The sequence below is a fragment of the Nerophis ophidion genome, linkage group LG06 (assembly GCF_033978795.1).
Source record: "Nerophis ophidion isolate RoL-2023_Sa linkage group LG06, RoL_Noph_v1.0, whole genome shotgun sequence".
Classification (NCBI taxonomy): domain Eukaryota; kingdom Metazoa; phylum Chordata; class Actinopteri; order Syngnathiformes; family Syngnathidae; genus Nerophis; species Nerophis ophidion.
In genome coordinates this window covers 52,536,914-52,554,463 of record NC_084616.1, presented here as the reverse complement: position 1 = coordinate 52,554,463, position 17,550 = coordinate 52,536,914, and the positions used below count along the sequence as shown (strand labels likewise).

The 17,550-nt window shown below is 39.3% G+C and overlaps 1 protein-coding gene across 1 annotated transcript in view; it reads right to left on the bottom strand.

The window, feature by feature from the left end:
• LOC133554910 (glutamate receptor-interacting protein 2-like) overlaps window positions 1–17,550 on the bottom strand; it is a 72,906-nt gene that overhangs the window by 35,361 nt on the left and 19,995 nt on the right. Inside the window, exons 4-9 of the mRNA XM_061904180.1 lie at window positions 16,187–16,332; window positions 16,020–16,106; window positions 12,013–12,088; window positions 8,299–8,444; window positions 3,348–3,495; window positions 3,097–3,266 (exon numbers count right to left, since the gene is read on the bottom strand). Coding sequence (XP_061760164.1) covers window positions 3,097–3,266; window positions 3,348–3,495; window positions 8,299–8,444; window positions 12,013–12,088; window positions 16,020–16,106; window positions 16,187–16,332 — 773 coding nt within the window. The remainder of the gene's footprint in view (window positions 1–3,096; window positions 3,267–3,347; window positions 3,496–8,298; window positions 8,445–12,012; window positions 12,089–16,019; window positions 16,107–16,186; window positions 16,333–17,550) is intronic.

Below are 17,550 nucleotides of genomic sequence, written 5' to 3'. Positions count from 1 at the left end.
AAGAAATGTCATCCTGTCTCTTCATGTCCCACCCCTTTTCTCACATGCTAAGCCCCCGCAGCTGCAGACCCACGAATAAGTCTGCAAAGCATGAACATGAGATCTCCCGGGAAAGAAGTGTGCATGTGTATGTACGTTTGTATCCATCAGGAGCCCAGTGTGGAACTCAAGGCAGGGGGCTTGGGGATTGTGTTCTGTATAGTACACACACAACTACATACTGTACACACACATACACACATACGCGGATTGATTCCCAGCAGCTGGGAGGCAGCCGCACTCTTTACTTCAGCGGCATGCAACAAACGCTGAGAGCACTAACATTACGTCGAGTAGGGAAATGTGCTTCTTTGATTAGTGTAACCTCATTGGATAGATTTGTTCAATCTAATGTGATACAGCCCAGATTGTCTACAGAACATAAATTATGCTTATGTTGAGTAACAGTTATATTTATTATTGTGATTTGCCAGGGTTGATTGGCAACACTAAATTGGCCCTAGTGTGTGAATGTGAGTGTGAATGTTGTCTGTCTATCTGTGTTGACCCTGTAATGAGGTGACGACTTGTCCAGGGTGTACCGCACCTTCCACCCGATTGTAGCTGAGATAGGCACCAGCGCCCCCCGTGACCCCAAGGGGAATAAGCGGTACAAAATGGATGGATGGATGGCTTGGCCAGAGCACTGCAGAATATGTTCATCATTCTCAACATATTTCTGAATTACAGTTTTTCCATTTGCTTACACACAATTGTACTAACTATGTGTCTTTTTTCAAAATATATACACACTTTTCCAAAAACCACGTTCAATTTTCTTAATTCCCAGATTATTTGCAAAATGACACACTTCGGTCAAAACATACAGTATGCCCATTTATCCGATTAAAGCAGGCTTTTGTGAAAATGCAGTTTTATTTTCATCTCACTCACACAGACTTAAAATGATAAGACACAATAGGAGTGAGTTACCCACAACAATGATAAATACAAAACACATTTGTAAATAAACATATTTTGCTATAAGAAATCACATGTTTGGGGCAGCCCCCCGCGACCCCAAAGGGAATAAGCGGTAGAAAATGGATAGATAGATGGATGTTTGCGGTATATTCCTCGACCTTTTTTAGCATATGTGATGAATGATTACTGTAACTTGACAAAATATATCGGAAAATCCATAGTAAACGTCAATGTTTACTTTGAAGTGGGACTATATGTAAGGACCCAAAGAGAAGGTAAAAAATATCCTGTAATCTTTTCAAGAACTGCTCAACAATGATGCTGCAAACTGCAAATATTAATTTTTACCAAAGTCAGGTAAAGTAACATATCACAGTACTCAACAATGACAAACACACAAATCTGAGACAAATAAAAAGGTTTAAAAAAAAATCTGGAGAAAAATAAAAATTACAGCGTAGCGTACAGGCTAAATGTGCAGACTAAGGCAACAGCGTCTCTGTCAAGGGAACATATTCAAAACTCTCAGTTACTCATCCTGAACATCACCTGCCCGTATAGCTGGATCAGGCCATAGTATCTCATTCACATAACATGCGATATTCTCAAATAATGTGCGTGTAAAGCATTGTGCCTGATATTCCGCAAAAACTGTGAAGCAGAGTTTATGCCTAATATTAGGCAAAGGATTGATTGATTGAAATTTTATTAGTAGATTGCAAAGAAAAAAATCTGCACAGTGGTTTTGCGTGTGTAGATGTTGTTAACTGTGTGAAAATTTAATGTGTAGGCAATTAGAAAAAACTAATACTGAGATTTACTAATTATTGGGGCCTGTCCCAGGGAACACATAGATCAGGTATTGGGTGAAATGGGTGCAAAGGTGATTACTGGTACCGTATTTTTCGGACTATAAGTTGCATTTTTTTTCATGGTTTGGCCGGAGGTGCGACTTATACTCAGGAGCGACTGATGTGTGGAATTGTTAAAACATTACCGTAAAATATCAAATAATATTATTTAGCTCTTTCACGTAAGAGACTAGACGTATAAGATTTCATGGGATTTAGCGATTAGGAGTGACAGATTGTTTGGTAAACGTATAGCATGTTCTATATGTTTTAGTTTTTTGAATGAGTCTTAGCATAATATACCAGGCATGTTCTCAGTTGGTTATTTATGCGTCATATAACGTACACTTATTCAGCCTGTTTTCCACTATTCTTTAATTATTTTAAATTGCCTATGAAATGTCTATTCTTGGTGTTGGATTTTATCAAATAAATTTCCCACAAAAATGCGACTTATACTCCAGTGCGACTTCAATATGTTTTTTCCCTTCTTTATTATGCGTTTTCGGCAGGTGCGACTTATATTCCTGAGCGACTTATACTCCGAAAAATATGGTATATGGGTGTTATTTCCTGACTATAGGGTTCTAATACTGTTCACAAAAATGTGTTAAGAAGGTCGTAAACATTTCTCATGCTCCAACAATAAAAATATTTGAAATATTAATATTATTCCTACTTTAGGGACATAAGTTCACCAGCTCAGTGGCCTTGTGGTTAGAGTGTCCGCCCTGAAATCGGTAGGTTGTGAGTTTAAACCCCGACTGAGTCATACCAAAGAATATAAAAATGGGACCGATTACCTCCCTGCTTGGCACTCAGCATCAAGGGTTGGAATTGGGGGTTAAATCACCAAAATGATTCCCAAGCGCGACCACTGCAGCTGCTCACTGCTCCCCTCACCTCTCAGTGGGTGGAACAAGGGGATTGGTCAAATGCAGAGGGTAATTTCCCCACACCTAGTGTGTGTGTGTGACTATCAGTGGTACTTTAACTTTTTTAACTTTAACTTTATTGCACTCATGTCCAGTACCAAGTAATCGTGGTAAACAAGGGGAAACTGTACACAAACAATAATTTACCCCCACATTCACACCCATGGACAATTTAGAGCTTCGAATTTGTCTAACATGTATTTTTTTGGGGAAGAGGGAGAAAACGGGAGTGCACGGACAAGCACAGAGATGTGCCAATTCGAATTCCAATACAGATCTCTAAGGTGTGAAGCAGACATGCTAACCACTGCAGCAACTTTCTGACCGTTTAACTCTCACGTCATTACCTGTGTCTTGTGGACGGATAGGAAGTCGGCTCTGACTGGATGGTAGAATCTCCAGTTTTACAACATCAGTGGTGTTGCCCAGGAGCTGCAAGGCCTCAATCAGAGAGCAGTGTTCTGTGCTGGTTCCATCAATGGTCAGCAGAACGTCGCCTGTGTTCAGCGCGCCACACCTGACATGAGAGGATGGCAGAGGGTGAATGTTTTTGCTAGCAAAACGAAAAAATAATGTAAAACAGAAGTGGTTGCCTTACCTTTCGGCCACACTGGCCGCCTTTATTTTGTCAATGATGATGACGTGTTTGTTCCTGTACATGGCTGTCGTGAGGCTGAGGCCCAGGCTGGATGAGGCACCTTTTACTATTTCCACCAGCAGAGGACCTGAGGCTTGTTGCACTGCCTCTGAAACAAATAACACACACTGGATTTACATTTACAAGTTCAATAATGAAGTGAACATACATCTTCTGCTCATAGTAAAAAGGTTATATTCTCATGTTGGTCTGAAATATAAGACTAAAGTTAATGATCATCGTGCAATGACTTAAAAAACAAACAAAAAAAACCCAACTTGAATCAAATAATTTATTGCAGCTTGTGTCAAACTAAAAGATTACACATTTTAGGCGTTTTTTTTTTATTATTATTTTGAAAGCAATATGTTGGTTAGGGACTAGAACCAAATTCAGTTGTTTGTCCTAATGACCAATGATCTCTGCAAATAGTTATAGTTTTTAAATAATTTGGAGTGCAACTGTACCATATAATCAATCATATATAACAAATAGTTCTTAATTTTTTTTAATTTTCATTTAATTTAAGTAAATGCACGTGTATTTTTATAATATATTCTTTTTTTCTGGTTGAATATTGAATTTTTTTACATTTTTGATATTCTACAGTTTTTATTTAAGTTTTTATACTCAGTAACATTTCAATCACATTTTGTTTAACACGTGTTTAAAGGGAACTGCACTTATTTGGGAATGTTGCCCTTTTGTTCACGATTATTATGAAAAACATGTAGATGGGTGCTTTCTAAATATTAAATAAATGTGTTCAAAAGTTTGCTTACAATAGCACCTATGGGTGCCGCGCAATTCTGCTTAGAAAGCTCTTAAAAAAACATCCAACACCTTCATCGAGGTCTTATATACATGATGTAAGTATATATGTAATGCAATAACATGCACATTTATAATAACATTTGATATTTACGTATTTTGCTCATTTTAAGCATACACGGCGCATGAAATTAAAAAAAAGAACCGTTGTTTTCTTTTTTCCCTTCATCACAGATTATTACTCACTGCAGACTTTCTGATAGCCAACAAACATGATAAAACATCACTTACTGTACAATTTCTGCTAGCATTAGCATGAAGACTGCTGGGATGTTCATATATTCACATTTAGTCCTAAAGACATACCAAAGACTATAAAAATGGGACCCATTACCTCCCTGCTTGGCACTCAGCATCAAGGGTTGGAATTGGGGGTTAAATCACCAAAAATGATTCCCGGGCGCGGCACCGCTGCTGCCCACTGCTTCCCTCACCTCCCAGGGGGTGATCAGGGGGATGGGTCGAATTCAGAGGACACATTTCACCACACCTAGTGTGTGTGTGACAATCTTTGGTACTTTAACTTTTGAACTTTAAATGGCTGTCAAAGTGTACCAGCTTGTTGGAATACCTACTCAGTCTTCTTCTTTCCAGGTGCGATGCATTATTTATGATCTAGAATAAACTTACAGGGAGCAAGGAAACAGCACACCACTTGATGTAAACATAGGGACACAAAAAAGTGATCACGGCGCCGCTATAAATAGTTTGCGTTAGCGCTTATAATAACAATATCACTAATACTTGATTAATATTCAAGTCCCAAACTATGTTGTTGGCGCTTTTTGAATTGTTATTTATTGGATTTTGAGGGCGAAATAGTAGAGCTCCCATTGACTTTTGTTTACGTTTATTTAATATTTAGTATGCATTAAAAATAAAATTCATCCGGCGTCATGTCTTTTATAATGATTTTGAATGATAGACAAAATTCTCTTTGAAAGGAGAACTGCACTTTTTTTTAAAATCATATTTATTATATTTATTTTTCATAATGAAAGACATGACGACGGTTGTATTTTTTTCTAACTCGTAAATTAACATAAATAATTGGAGCCAATGGAAGGTCCCCTATTTCACCCATAAAACCCAATAAAAAAACATCCAAGAACCACCAACAATACTTAATTTACATTTTGCGACTTTATTATTAATTAAGTGTTAGTGATATTTTAATTTTATAAGCGCCAATGCAGACAAACTATTTATTGTGGTGCCATGATCACAAGCTTGTGTGCCAATGTTGACATGATTGACTAATGAGTTGCTTCCTCGTTTCCTTGCTCGTCAAACTTTATTGTAGATCATAAATAATACCTCTCACCTTGATAGTGGAAGGACGAGGATGTATTCCGATAAGTTGATACACGTTGACCACCAATTTAGACCGGGGAATGGCAAGAAAGACACGAAAAGATGCTGGTTCCACCCCCCTTTTCTTTGCGAGGATCATGAAATATTCTTAATTTAAACGGGAATATTTGAACGTCCTAGCAGTCCGCATCCTAAGGACAGCAGACATAAGACAGTAAGTGATGTTTTATTATGTTTGTTGCCTCTCATAAAGTCTGCAGTTAGTAGAAATCAGTGATGTAGTTGGGGGAAAAAAGCAAACCTTGTAATGCGTTTTTTGAAATGCCGAAATATTAAATGTTATTACAAACGTGACTGTGACTATATTACATACTGCAAATACTTACATCATGTATATTAAACCTTAATGGAGGAGTTTGGATTTTTTCTCAATGAAATAGAATAGAGCGACTCCTATAGGCTATGTTGTAAGCAGACTTTTAATTGCATTCATTTACTATTTAGAATGCATTTATTTAAAAAAAAAATAAAAAAAAATCCAAACCCCGTTTCCATATGTGTTGGGAAATTGTGTTAGATGTAAATATAAACGGATGATTTGCAAATCCTTTTCAACCCATATTCAATTGAATGGACTACAAAGAAAAGATACTTGATGTTCAAACTCATTAACTTTATTTTTTATTTGCAAATAATAATTAACTTAGAATTTCATGGTTGCAACACGTGCTAAAGTAGTTGGGAAAGGACATGTTCACCACTGTGTTACATCACCTTTTCTTTTAACAACACTCAATAAACGTTTGGGAACTGAGGAAAGTAATTGTTGAAGCTTTGAAAGTGGAATTCTTTCCCATTCTTGTTTTATGCAGAGCTTCAGTCGTTCAACAGTCCGGGATCTCCCTGTCGTATTTTACGCTTCATAATGTGCCACACATTTTTGATGGGGGACAGGTCTGGACTGCAGTCGGGCCAGGAAAGTACCAGCACTCCTTTATTATGAAGCCACACTGTTGTAACACGTGCTGAATGTAGCTTGGCATTGTCCTGCTGAAATAAGCAGGGGCGTCCATGATAGCAGCATATGTTGTTCCAAAACCTGTAGGCACCTTTCAGCATTAATGGTGCCTTCACAGATGTGTAACTTACCCATGCCTTGGGCACTAATGCACTCCCATACCATCACAGATGCTGGCTTTTGAACTGTGTGTCGACAACAGTCTGGATGGTTCACTTCCCCTTTGGTCCGGATGACACAATGTCGAATATTTCCAAAAAACATTTGAAATGTGGAATTGTCAGACCACAGAACACTTTTCCACTTTGCATTAATCTATCTTAGATGATCTCGAGCCCAGAGAAGCCGGCGGTGTTTCTAGATGTTGTTGATAAATGGCTCTGGCTTTGCATTGTAGAGTTTTTACTTGCACTTACAGATGTAGCGACAAACTGTATTTAGTGACAGTGGTTTTCTTAAGTGTTAGAGCCCATGTGGTGATATCCTTTAGAGAATGATGTCGGTTTTTGATACTTTGCTGTCTGAGGGAATGAAGGTCACGGTCATTTAATGTTGGTTTCCGGCCATGCCGCTTACGTGGAGTGATTTCTCCAGATTCTCTGAACCTTTTGATGATATTATGGACCGTAGATGTTGAAATCCCTAAATTTCTTGCAATTGCAGTTTGAGAAACGTTGTACTTAAACTGTTTGACTATTTGCTCACGCAGTTGTGGACAAAGGGGTGTACCTCGCCCCATCCTTTCTTGTGAAAGACTGAGCATTTTTTGGGAAGCTGTTTTTATACCCAATCATGGCACCCACCTGTTCCCAATGAGCCTGCACACCTATGGGATGTTCCAAATAAGTGTTTGATGAGCATTCCTCAACTTTATCAGTATTTATTGCCACCTTTCCCAACTTCTTTGTCACGTGTTGCTGGCATCAAATTCTAAAGTAAAGGATTATTTGCAAAAAAAAAAATATGTTTATCAGTTTGAACTTCAAATATGTTGTCTTTGTAGCATATTCAATTGAATATGGGTTGAATTTTTTTTTGCAAATCATTGTATTCCGTTTATATTTACATCTAACAAAATTTCCCAACTCATATGGAAACGGGGTTCGTACATTCATTATCATGTCTTTCATAATAATTGTGAACGATAGGCAGTGAAGTTACCAAACCAAGTTGTGTTGTATATTGTGCGCAATGACAATGACTTGCTTGCAGGAGCATCCATTTTCGGAGTCTAGCTATTTAACACGTGGACTAAAGGCATTGCATGTCAATGAGGATGAGGGTCATTTAGGCATGCAGCTGTTTTGTCCCATTTGGACCGTTATTAATGTTTTACTATTATTTTTCGATATATATTTACATGAATAAGACAGCGGTGTTCAGCGTGTCATCTTGTCGCTGTAACCTCACTACAGCTTGGGGCGGGGGGGACACAATGCCAAGTGTGTGTCAACTACTCACATCCAGTATCTTTATATAGGTCATGATGAAAAATAGTGTTTGATCACAGAACAAAATCCTGCCCAGAGTGGTTGTAGACTGTGATAATACAGGAGTGGAGAGAGGGCCACACATCGCGGTAACTCATCCACACTTTTCCTGTTGCTCTCGGGCCCAAGTGACTCCCCTGGTGGCATCTCTAGCGCTGACACTCAACCTCGTCTACGCAGCCAAACGGCCACATTATTTACCCTCAGAGCACCGCTGCCCTACCATGCCTCCACATATTTCCTGTGTGTGTGTGCTCACCCATGACAGAGATGTCATACTCAATCAGGAACAAAGCTTCCTGGCCGCTCTGCATCAGCATGGTCAACGCGTCAGCATGCTTCTCTCTGTTTAAAGGCATTCCGTCTATGCTCAATACTCTGTCGCCAGCCTTCAGCGTGCCCTCCCTTGAGAAACATGGCAGACAAAGACAGGACAGGAAAAACATCAGCGGCCAAAGACGTTAATGCAAGCGTCTCACCACCACCGATCACTAAACGCTTCCACATGTGCGTTTCCTCCCAGGTGAGAGGAAGGCTGAGCAAGATGTTAGTCTGGTGACGCCTCAAGTTTGTTCAAGTGTTTTGGTGTGGACACTTTTCATGCATAGCATAAAAATTGTGCATAGCATGTCATGTATGCTCTAGACCAGTCCTTCTCAAGTAGAGGCCTGAGGGGACATGGTGCGATGCCTTGGTTTTATTTTCCGTACCAGAATATAATAAAGCGTATGTAGCACTTGGCTTCACTGTAACCACGGTGGGAGACGAGGAAAAAACGGTCCGTTGTTTACTTACATTCTAATAAGCTTACAATGTATGCAGAGGTATAGTTGTAACAATTTTATAGACAAATTATTCAATTTAATTTCTCGGTAAAGGGAGGGGGAGCGCAATATATTTTCTTCTTCCTAGGGGCGGGGGCGTGGCAGAAAATATTTGCGACGCACTGCTCGAGAGCATTGGTTCTCAAACTTTTTACCGCCTCAGAAAACACTTGGCTTTCCAAATACCACCATAATGACCAACATTGAAATACAGTAACGTAGTATGTTAAGTTAAAGTTAAGTTAAAGTACCAATGATTGTCAGACACACACTAGGTGTGGTGAAATTTGTCCTCTGCATTTGACCCATCCCCTTGTATCCCCCCAGGGAGGTGAGGGGAGCAGTTAGCAGCAGCGGTGGCCGCGCCCGGGAATCATTTTGGTGATTGAACCCCAAATTCCAACCTTTGATGGGGTTTGGAATTATGAGGTAATGGGAGGTAATGGGTCCAATTTCTATAGTCTTTGGTATAACTTGGCCGGGGTTTGAACTCACGACCTACCGATCTCAGGGCAGACACTCTAACCACAAGGCCATTGAGCAGGTGAGTAGACCTAAATAACTTCTTTTTAAGAAGTATGTAAACACATCCCAGAGATTACAAAGAGGAACATAGATAGGACTCGCTAGAAAGATTGAGTACTTGTCTAGGGCCCCCTGCCTGCGAAGGTATAGCAGATTAATATAGCAGATTAGTCTCGCTTAACAAATGGTTGGATAGTTTTTGTAGAGAACAGGGACTAACAGTATTGATAATTGCCCCTCTTTCTTGGGCAAACTGGGCTTGCTGGGGAGGGACGGCGTTCACCCTAACCGTGAAGGCGCCATCACTCTATCTAGAAACATAGATTACTGGTTGAGTCACACTTGACCAACTAAACGAGAGCAAGCTCGGACACAGGCAAAGACAGTGCCTGTTAGCCAGGTTAGGAGTCAGCTGAAATGAAACTAACCAACGCCAGGCTGTAAAATTCCTGCAGACGTAGCATTTCTTGTAAAATAATACATAACTCAAATAATGTTTTTTCTGTAGAGACTGTGCCAGAAATAGACATGCATTCTCCTAAGATGGAAAATTATGAAGCGTTAAATGTATCGCAGCACCAAGCAAACAATCCCAAGATACCGATCATATCAATTCCTAGATGTGATCGAAATAGTTTAAGGCTCACCACGCAAAATAGACATAACGTAATTAATATCAGTACTACGGACACTATTAACAAAAATGCCTCAAAACAGCCCACTACCTATAATATGGGCTTTTTAAACATCAGATCATTGTCTCCCAAAATGCTATTAGTTAAAGAGTTCATTAGAGACAACACTCTTAACGTCATTCATCTCAGTGAGACTTGGCTAAAACAAGATACATTTTTTCCACTTAATGAGTGCACATATTGGGGTCGAACTAATTAAGTTAAATTTAAAGTACCAATGATTGTCACACACACACGAGGTGTGGTGAAATTTGTCCTCTGCATTTGACCCATCCCCTTGATCACCCCCTGTGAGGTGAGGGGAGCAGTGGGCAGCAGCGGTGCCGCGCCCGGGAATCATTTAAGGTGATTTTACCCCCAATTCCAAACCTTGGTGCTGAGTGCCAAGCAGGGAGGCAATGGGTCCCATTTTTAAACTCTTTGGTATGACTCGGCCGGGGTTTGAACTCACAACCTACCGATCTCAGGGCAGACACTCTAACCACTAGTCTAATGCTCAGTCCACTAGTCTAACCTTAGTCCTAACCTAAGTAATACATTTAAATCATCTGAGGTGCTTACTATGAGGTCTGTCACACCGCTACTTCTCCATCTGGCTGTTTTCTATCACCCCCCTGGGCCCTATTCAGACTTTATCAGGGAAATTTGAGAGTTTGTTGCTCATCTAGTGACGCACACAGATAATATAATTATAATGAGGGATTTTAATATCCATATGAATACCCCGTCAAACCCTCTGTGCGTGGCACTCCAACTATAATTGATAGCTGTGATCTTACACAAATAATAAATGAATCCACACACTGCAAAGGTAATACGACAGATCTAGTCCTTGTCGGAAGTGTCACCACCATAGTTGTGGTACTCCCATACACTAAAGTAATGTCCGATCTCTACCTTATAAAATTTTAAGTTTGACTCATTTTTAGCAAACTGCTAATAATCAATGTTTAGCAGCCACCACATTAATGCTGCCATAACTACCACTCTCGCTGGCGTATAGCCCTCGGTAATGGCACCCTTCCCAAATTATGTGGGCTCTATTGATAACCTCACTAACAACTTTAACGATGCAATGTACATTTATAGTATATTACCGCTAAAGCTAACAAAAATGGCGTGCGATTAAACTTGAGGTCTTCCATTAGGCATGGCGTGATATAACTTATAAATACACTCTTACCAGAGCTAAAACTAATTACTACTCAAATCTCATCCACCTCAATAAAAATTATCTTTTATATTTGTTTAATACAATAGCGTAGCTAACCCAACAGGGGACTTCTTCAAGTACCTCCACCCACTCAGATGATGATTTTAGGTAATTCTTTAAACTAAATCCCTTCCAAGCTTTCTCGTTGTCCTCATTGGATTGAGTTTTTTCTTGCCCTGTTGTGGATCTGAGCCGAGGATGTCGTTGTGGCTTGTGCAGCCCTTTGAGAGATTTGTGATTAAGGGCTGTATCAGTAAGATTGATTGATTGATAGTTGTTGACTAGCACTTGCTCAAAACAAAAAGTGTATTCTTCTTGATGGTATTATTACCGCCGTAAAGCCATGGGTCATATATCCTGGTCAGTGTGTTGGTCAACTTGAGCACTGCTGCCACCTAGCCGGAGGTTTGTGTATTGTTCAAACATGACATGTTAATACTGAAAGTCCCCTGCCTCTTAGGACCCCTTGACAACTCACTATTTAAGAAGCAGTGTCCGAGATCAATGTAGTAAGAAAATTGGGTTATATTTATTACATAATTAACAATTTTTATGCCAGTTACATTGTAAGAGCAGTTGTTCTTTCCTTTTCACACAGAATTGAGCAAATGGGTAACGCTACCGTTAGATTTACCTTTCTGAGCAAAGCCTTATGACTACGTAGGATATGTGTACACAGTTATTAGAGTACAAAACATCATCCATGTTGTCTACACCTGTCAGCTGGACCTGCTGGTCTGACGTGGGTCACCACCAGAGGACGAGACCTGCGCCAGTCTTCATGGTAGCCCCCTTGAGAGGAGCAGAAATAACTCAAGATAAATGATTTCATTATAAGATCTTAAAGGTGAAGTTGGGGAATTGCACTTTTTTGTGAAGTTTGACAATTCACAATCCTTATGAGAGACAAGAACACATATGTTTTATTTGTTTAATGCATTCTAACTTGTAAATAAAGTAGCATGGTTGTACAGGGTTTAGTGTGTGTGCCTCAAAATAAGAAGGTCCTTGGTTTAATCCCCGGGCTCCCGGTCTTTCAGTGTGGAGTTTGCATGATCTCCCTGTGACTGTGTGTGTTCCCTTCGGGTAGTCCGGCTTCCTCCCATCTCCAAAGACATGCACCTGGGGATAGGTTGATTGGCAACACTAAATTGGCCCTAGTGTGTGAATGTGAGTGCGAATGTTGTCTGTCTATCTGTGTTGGCCCTTCGATGAGGTGCCGACTTGTCCAGGGTGTACCCCGACTTCCGCCCGAGTGCAGCTGGGATAGGCTCCACCGACCTCCGTAGTTGAAAATGAATGGTTAAAACTTATAAATAAACATAAATAAAAGTTTGCTTACAATGGAACCAATGGTCGCCATAACAACATTGCGTCCATTGCAATTCTTCTGACCATAAAACCAAATAAACAACCATCACCAAAAAGTGCCAACAATACTTAATTTATATTTTGTGACCTGAATATTGGCCGTGTTATAGCAATATTGTTATTATAAACGCTAATGTTAAGAACCTACATGTCTTACTTTACTTCTCGTCTAATTAAGAATTTAAATTTACGGCTGATACAGTTCAAAACTTTGTATAAAATGCATTACTGTTACTATTGAATCTCGTGATTTTGGTGGTTATTTCCCTTAGATACAGGAGGACGCCAAGAAGCAGTGTGCAGTAGGGCTAGGCGATATGGCAAAAAAAAAAATCACTATTAATTTATTATATCATTCTATCTCGATTAATATCACAATTTATTTGTTTTAATCAAAGCAGATTGTCCCGTGCAGGATTATACGAGTACCGCATCCCTACTGTTTACTGCTGCAGTATCTTGTAACAGAGATTTCCACCATGTTTGATTGAGGTAATACTGTATATGCTAACAGCAGACGAGAGTACTTTTTTTCATATTTATAATTGTCTTTACTTGAGGTGCAACAATCAGGCTGTTTTGCTTTTTTTTCAGTGTGTATTGTGGGGGTAAAGAGAGCAACATTTGTGCTTCTAAAAGTTATTTTGTTTTTTTTGCTTGTCATCACAAACATTCTGCAGTAAACAAAGTATAATTGTTGTAGTGACTACTATAAGACTTCTATTTCAAGTTAACATTTCCTAAACAACACTTTAAATGGTAAATTATTAAATGTATTCTTTGATTACTTGCATATATCAATGCTTCTCACCAGGGCTTTGGCAAACAGCAAGCCAAGACCCACACTGTAGAGATTTTAAAACTCAAATTCTGTCTCTTATATTGAGTGAAATACATTAAAGTGCAGTTTGAATTTGAGGAACTGTAAAATAATGTGTACCGACACATAAAATGTCAGGAACAAAATGTTTTCTTTATCCACAATTGAACACAAAAGGATTACTGGGGAGCTGCAGCAGATAGTAAAAATAAAGTCGCTGCTCCTTTTTAATGTTGTGTTTCAACTTCTATGCTAGTGTTAGTCATATTTATTTCATTTGTTCTTCTGGACTATACTTCCATCAGTGTAAGAAGTCATGAGAAGACTTCAGCGGCGGGCTGTCCCTCTCATGGGTGGTTGGGCTGGGGGCTCCGCCCAGAGGTTTGGGGGACTTGAACTGGGTCTCCTTGGGCTTACTCCTTTCCCTGGGTGGTTGGGCGGGGCGGGGCGGGGCGGGGCGGGGCGGGGCGGGGCGGGGCGGAGCGGAGTCTGGCCGTAAATGCCCGGCGCTGCTGCCGTGCGGGCCTGTCTGGTGTGGGGTGGGGGGCCTCCTGCCCAGCTGCCCTGCAATACTCCATCTCTTGTGGAAATGTGATTCTTATTTTTATATGTATACATGTGGGTATTTGTAGGTTTGTGTGTGTATTTATACTATATATATATATATATATATATATATATGTATATATATGTATATATATATATATATATATATATATATATATATATATATATATATATATATATATATATATATATATATATATATATATATATATATATATCTTGATTGGATTATCCAGAGAATAGTGCTCGATACCGTGGTAGAGCGCAATATTCAAACCACAACAAAGCAATTGCAAAAGGACTGCCTGCCCCCAGACTAAACGACTCTGAAACCAATAAGGAATGTAACTGCCGCAAGAAACCTGATTGCCCTCTCAACGGGGGGTGCTTACAAACATCAGTCGTTTACCAAGCAAAGGTAACACGCAAGGACATTTGCACATCCAACACGTACGTAGGATTAACCGAATGAGCGTTTAAAGCCAGATGGAATAATCACAAGGCCTCCTTTAGAAACCAAACCTTGCGGAATTCTACAGAACTCAGCAAGCACATTTGGAACCTCAAAGACAATTATGTTGAATATTCAATAAAATGGCAAATTCTTGCATCCAGCACACCTTACAACATTGGTAATAAAATATGCAACCTGTGCTTAAAAGAGAAACTGTTTGTTACATATCATCCAGACCTGTCATCCCTCAACAAGCGCAGTGAAATCATTTCAACATGCCGCCACAGACGGAAACACCTCCTAGGTAACACATGAGCCAATCACCACGCCCCTACCCCTGCTTGTACCTACCCACTCTGTGTCCTATATAAACCATTGTACGTGAATGCGTCCATTAAAATCTCCTGATGATTGAGGGAACCCCTCATGAAACAGTTCTGTAGAGATGAAGTAGTCTTGTGATTTTTCCCACACATACACATATATATATACATATATATATATATATATATATATATATATATATATATATATATATATATATATATATATATATATATATATATATATATATATATATATATATATATATGGGGACTATATAATGGTATGGTATGGTATGGTATGGTATGGTATGGTATGGTATGGTCTTTATTGTCATTGTACAACAAAACCTTGTTTTGTTCGCCCTTCTGGGGAAATCCCTGGCATGGTCCACTGCTGTGTGGGAGTTGGCGCTGGGTGTGGTCGGCAATTGTGGGGGTGTCTGGAGGGCCTGTGCCGATGTTCGATGGGTCAATTGGCCGGGCAATAGATATGGGGTTGGGATTGGTGGAATTGGCGGCCTTGGTAGTCACTGTGTGTGTGCAATGTTGCGAATTACACTTTAAACCTTTGCAAGGACTATGAGTCATTCTTTATCTAGACTGCAATATGTCAACATCCGAACAGTCTGCATCCCGGTGAGAGCGGATATTGTACACTAAGTGATGTTTTATTATGTTTCTTGGCTCTCATCAAGTCTGCAGTGAATAGATAGATAGATAGATAGATAGATAGATGGATAGATAGATAGATAGATAGATAGATAGATAGATAGATAGATAGATAGATAGATAGATAGATAGATAGATAGTACTTTATTGATTCCTTCAGGAAAGTTCCTTCAGGAAAATTGAAAAAATATTAATAATCAATGATGTAGTTGAAGGAAAAAGTGAACGTTTTGATGCTTTTATGAAATGAATGCGCCTGTTACTACATTATGTATATACTTACAGCGTATATATAAAACCTTGATGGAAGTCTTTGGATGTTTTTATATATATATTTTTTGTGCTTTAAAGGCAAAATAAAGCAACTGGCTAAATTGTAAGCAGACTTTTGCTCGCATTCATTTCATAGTTAGAATGCATTAAAAAAAACAGAAAAAAAAGATGTGTGCTTGATAGGCAAAATAAAAATTAAAAAAAGTGCTATTCCCTAATAACAAACGATTATCTTTGACTTACCTCTCATGACAAAACCAAAACTGTTCCCCTCTTTGAACAAACACACCTCTGTGGTTTTGGTTGTGAGCCCTGATGGAGTTTGGACTGCTGGAAAAAACCCGAGATTATAAACAGGTAATATACACATCCCATATATGCAGAGACATTGATCATTTGCAGTGACGTACCAAGTGGAGGCAGCTCGTACTCCACCTCCAGCACAACTCGCTCACCAATGTTCTTCAGCAGGCTGATAATCTCATCGTGACGAAGCTTGGACAGGTTGATCCCGTTCACTGACTTTATGTGGTCTCCTACATTCAGCTGGTCACTCCTGGAAAAGGGGTATACTTAATTAGATCAACGGTTCAAATGCCCTTATGTCCACCCAATTTCTACCGTGTGAAACTTTGCACTAAAAATCCTGATAACAATTTGGATGCAGACCCTTAGAATGTATCTGTACATGCCATCTCTCATATGACAGCCTATGTCATCTTGTTACCCGTAGCAGACCTAATTAATTGAATTGTTCTGACCCAATTTCTTTTCACACCTTCCAGGTCCAGCCAATTGATGCCACAGGCGCACAGAAATGATAACAAGCAGAGTTGACTCGCCTGTCATCCAGTCTGCTTTCATCACACAATGTCACCACTAGTCTCTCTCCTGTCTACTCGCATGACTCTCCACTCATTAAATTAGCTAACACATCCGCACAGGCATGCCACACGCAGCTTTGTCATCACCAAACGTGACTTTTTCCACATTTTGCATCACAGCTCAAATGCAAATATTACAGTTCCCTTGCGAAATATGTTGATTCTTTTTTTTTGGAGTCTGTTTATGAGCATGAACTCTGAAGTCATGGTAGTGAGGGCGGGAGTGAAGCTTAAGGAGAGAAGGGTTAGGGGTTCAAGACCTAATTACAGGCACCAGAAGAAGACACATATTGCACCCCAAATCCGTGCACCATTTGCTCTGAGTCCCACAAAGCACAGGTTTAGTGTTGACTAGAATTAGAAGTATTTGGATGTTGATTGAATATTTTGCCTTTATTACATGTAATGGATTTGGGGGGGAAAAATCAGCATGTGATTGAAATGTCCACATTCTGCTGTAATCAAAAGGGTTTGCACAAGTATGTTAAATATAAGCTGAGACAGGTGCAAATGTGTAGCAACGTCCAATTGCTCCAAACAAACAAATGATGCAAAACCCAAAAACCCACAAATAACATTAAAACCAATGCAAAGGGAACATCCTGCACATCACAAGTGCTGCATGTTATGACCTGTTACTCCAGGTCCCCAATACAGCGCCAGCGTCCAAGATCCGACCCGCAGGAACTCCAAAGTTAAAAACAAAATAAATAAATAAAAAATAATTAAAAAAAAAAAAAATAAAATAAAATAAAATCAAAATAAAAATATATATATATGTACACATATATATATATATATATATATATATATATATATATATATGTATATATATATATATGTATATATATATATATATATATACCCCGCCTTCCGCCCGATTGTAGCTG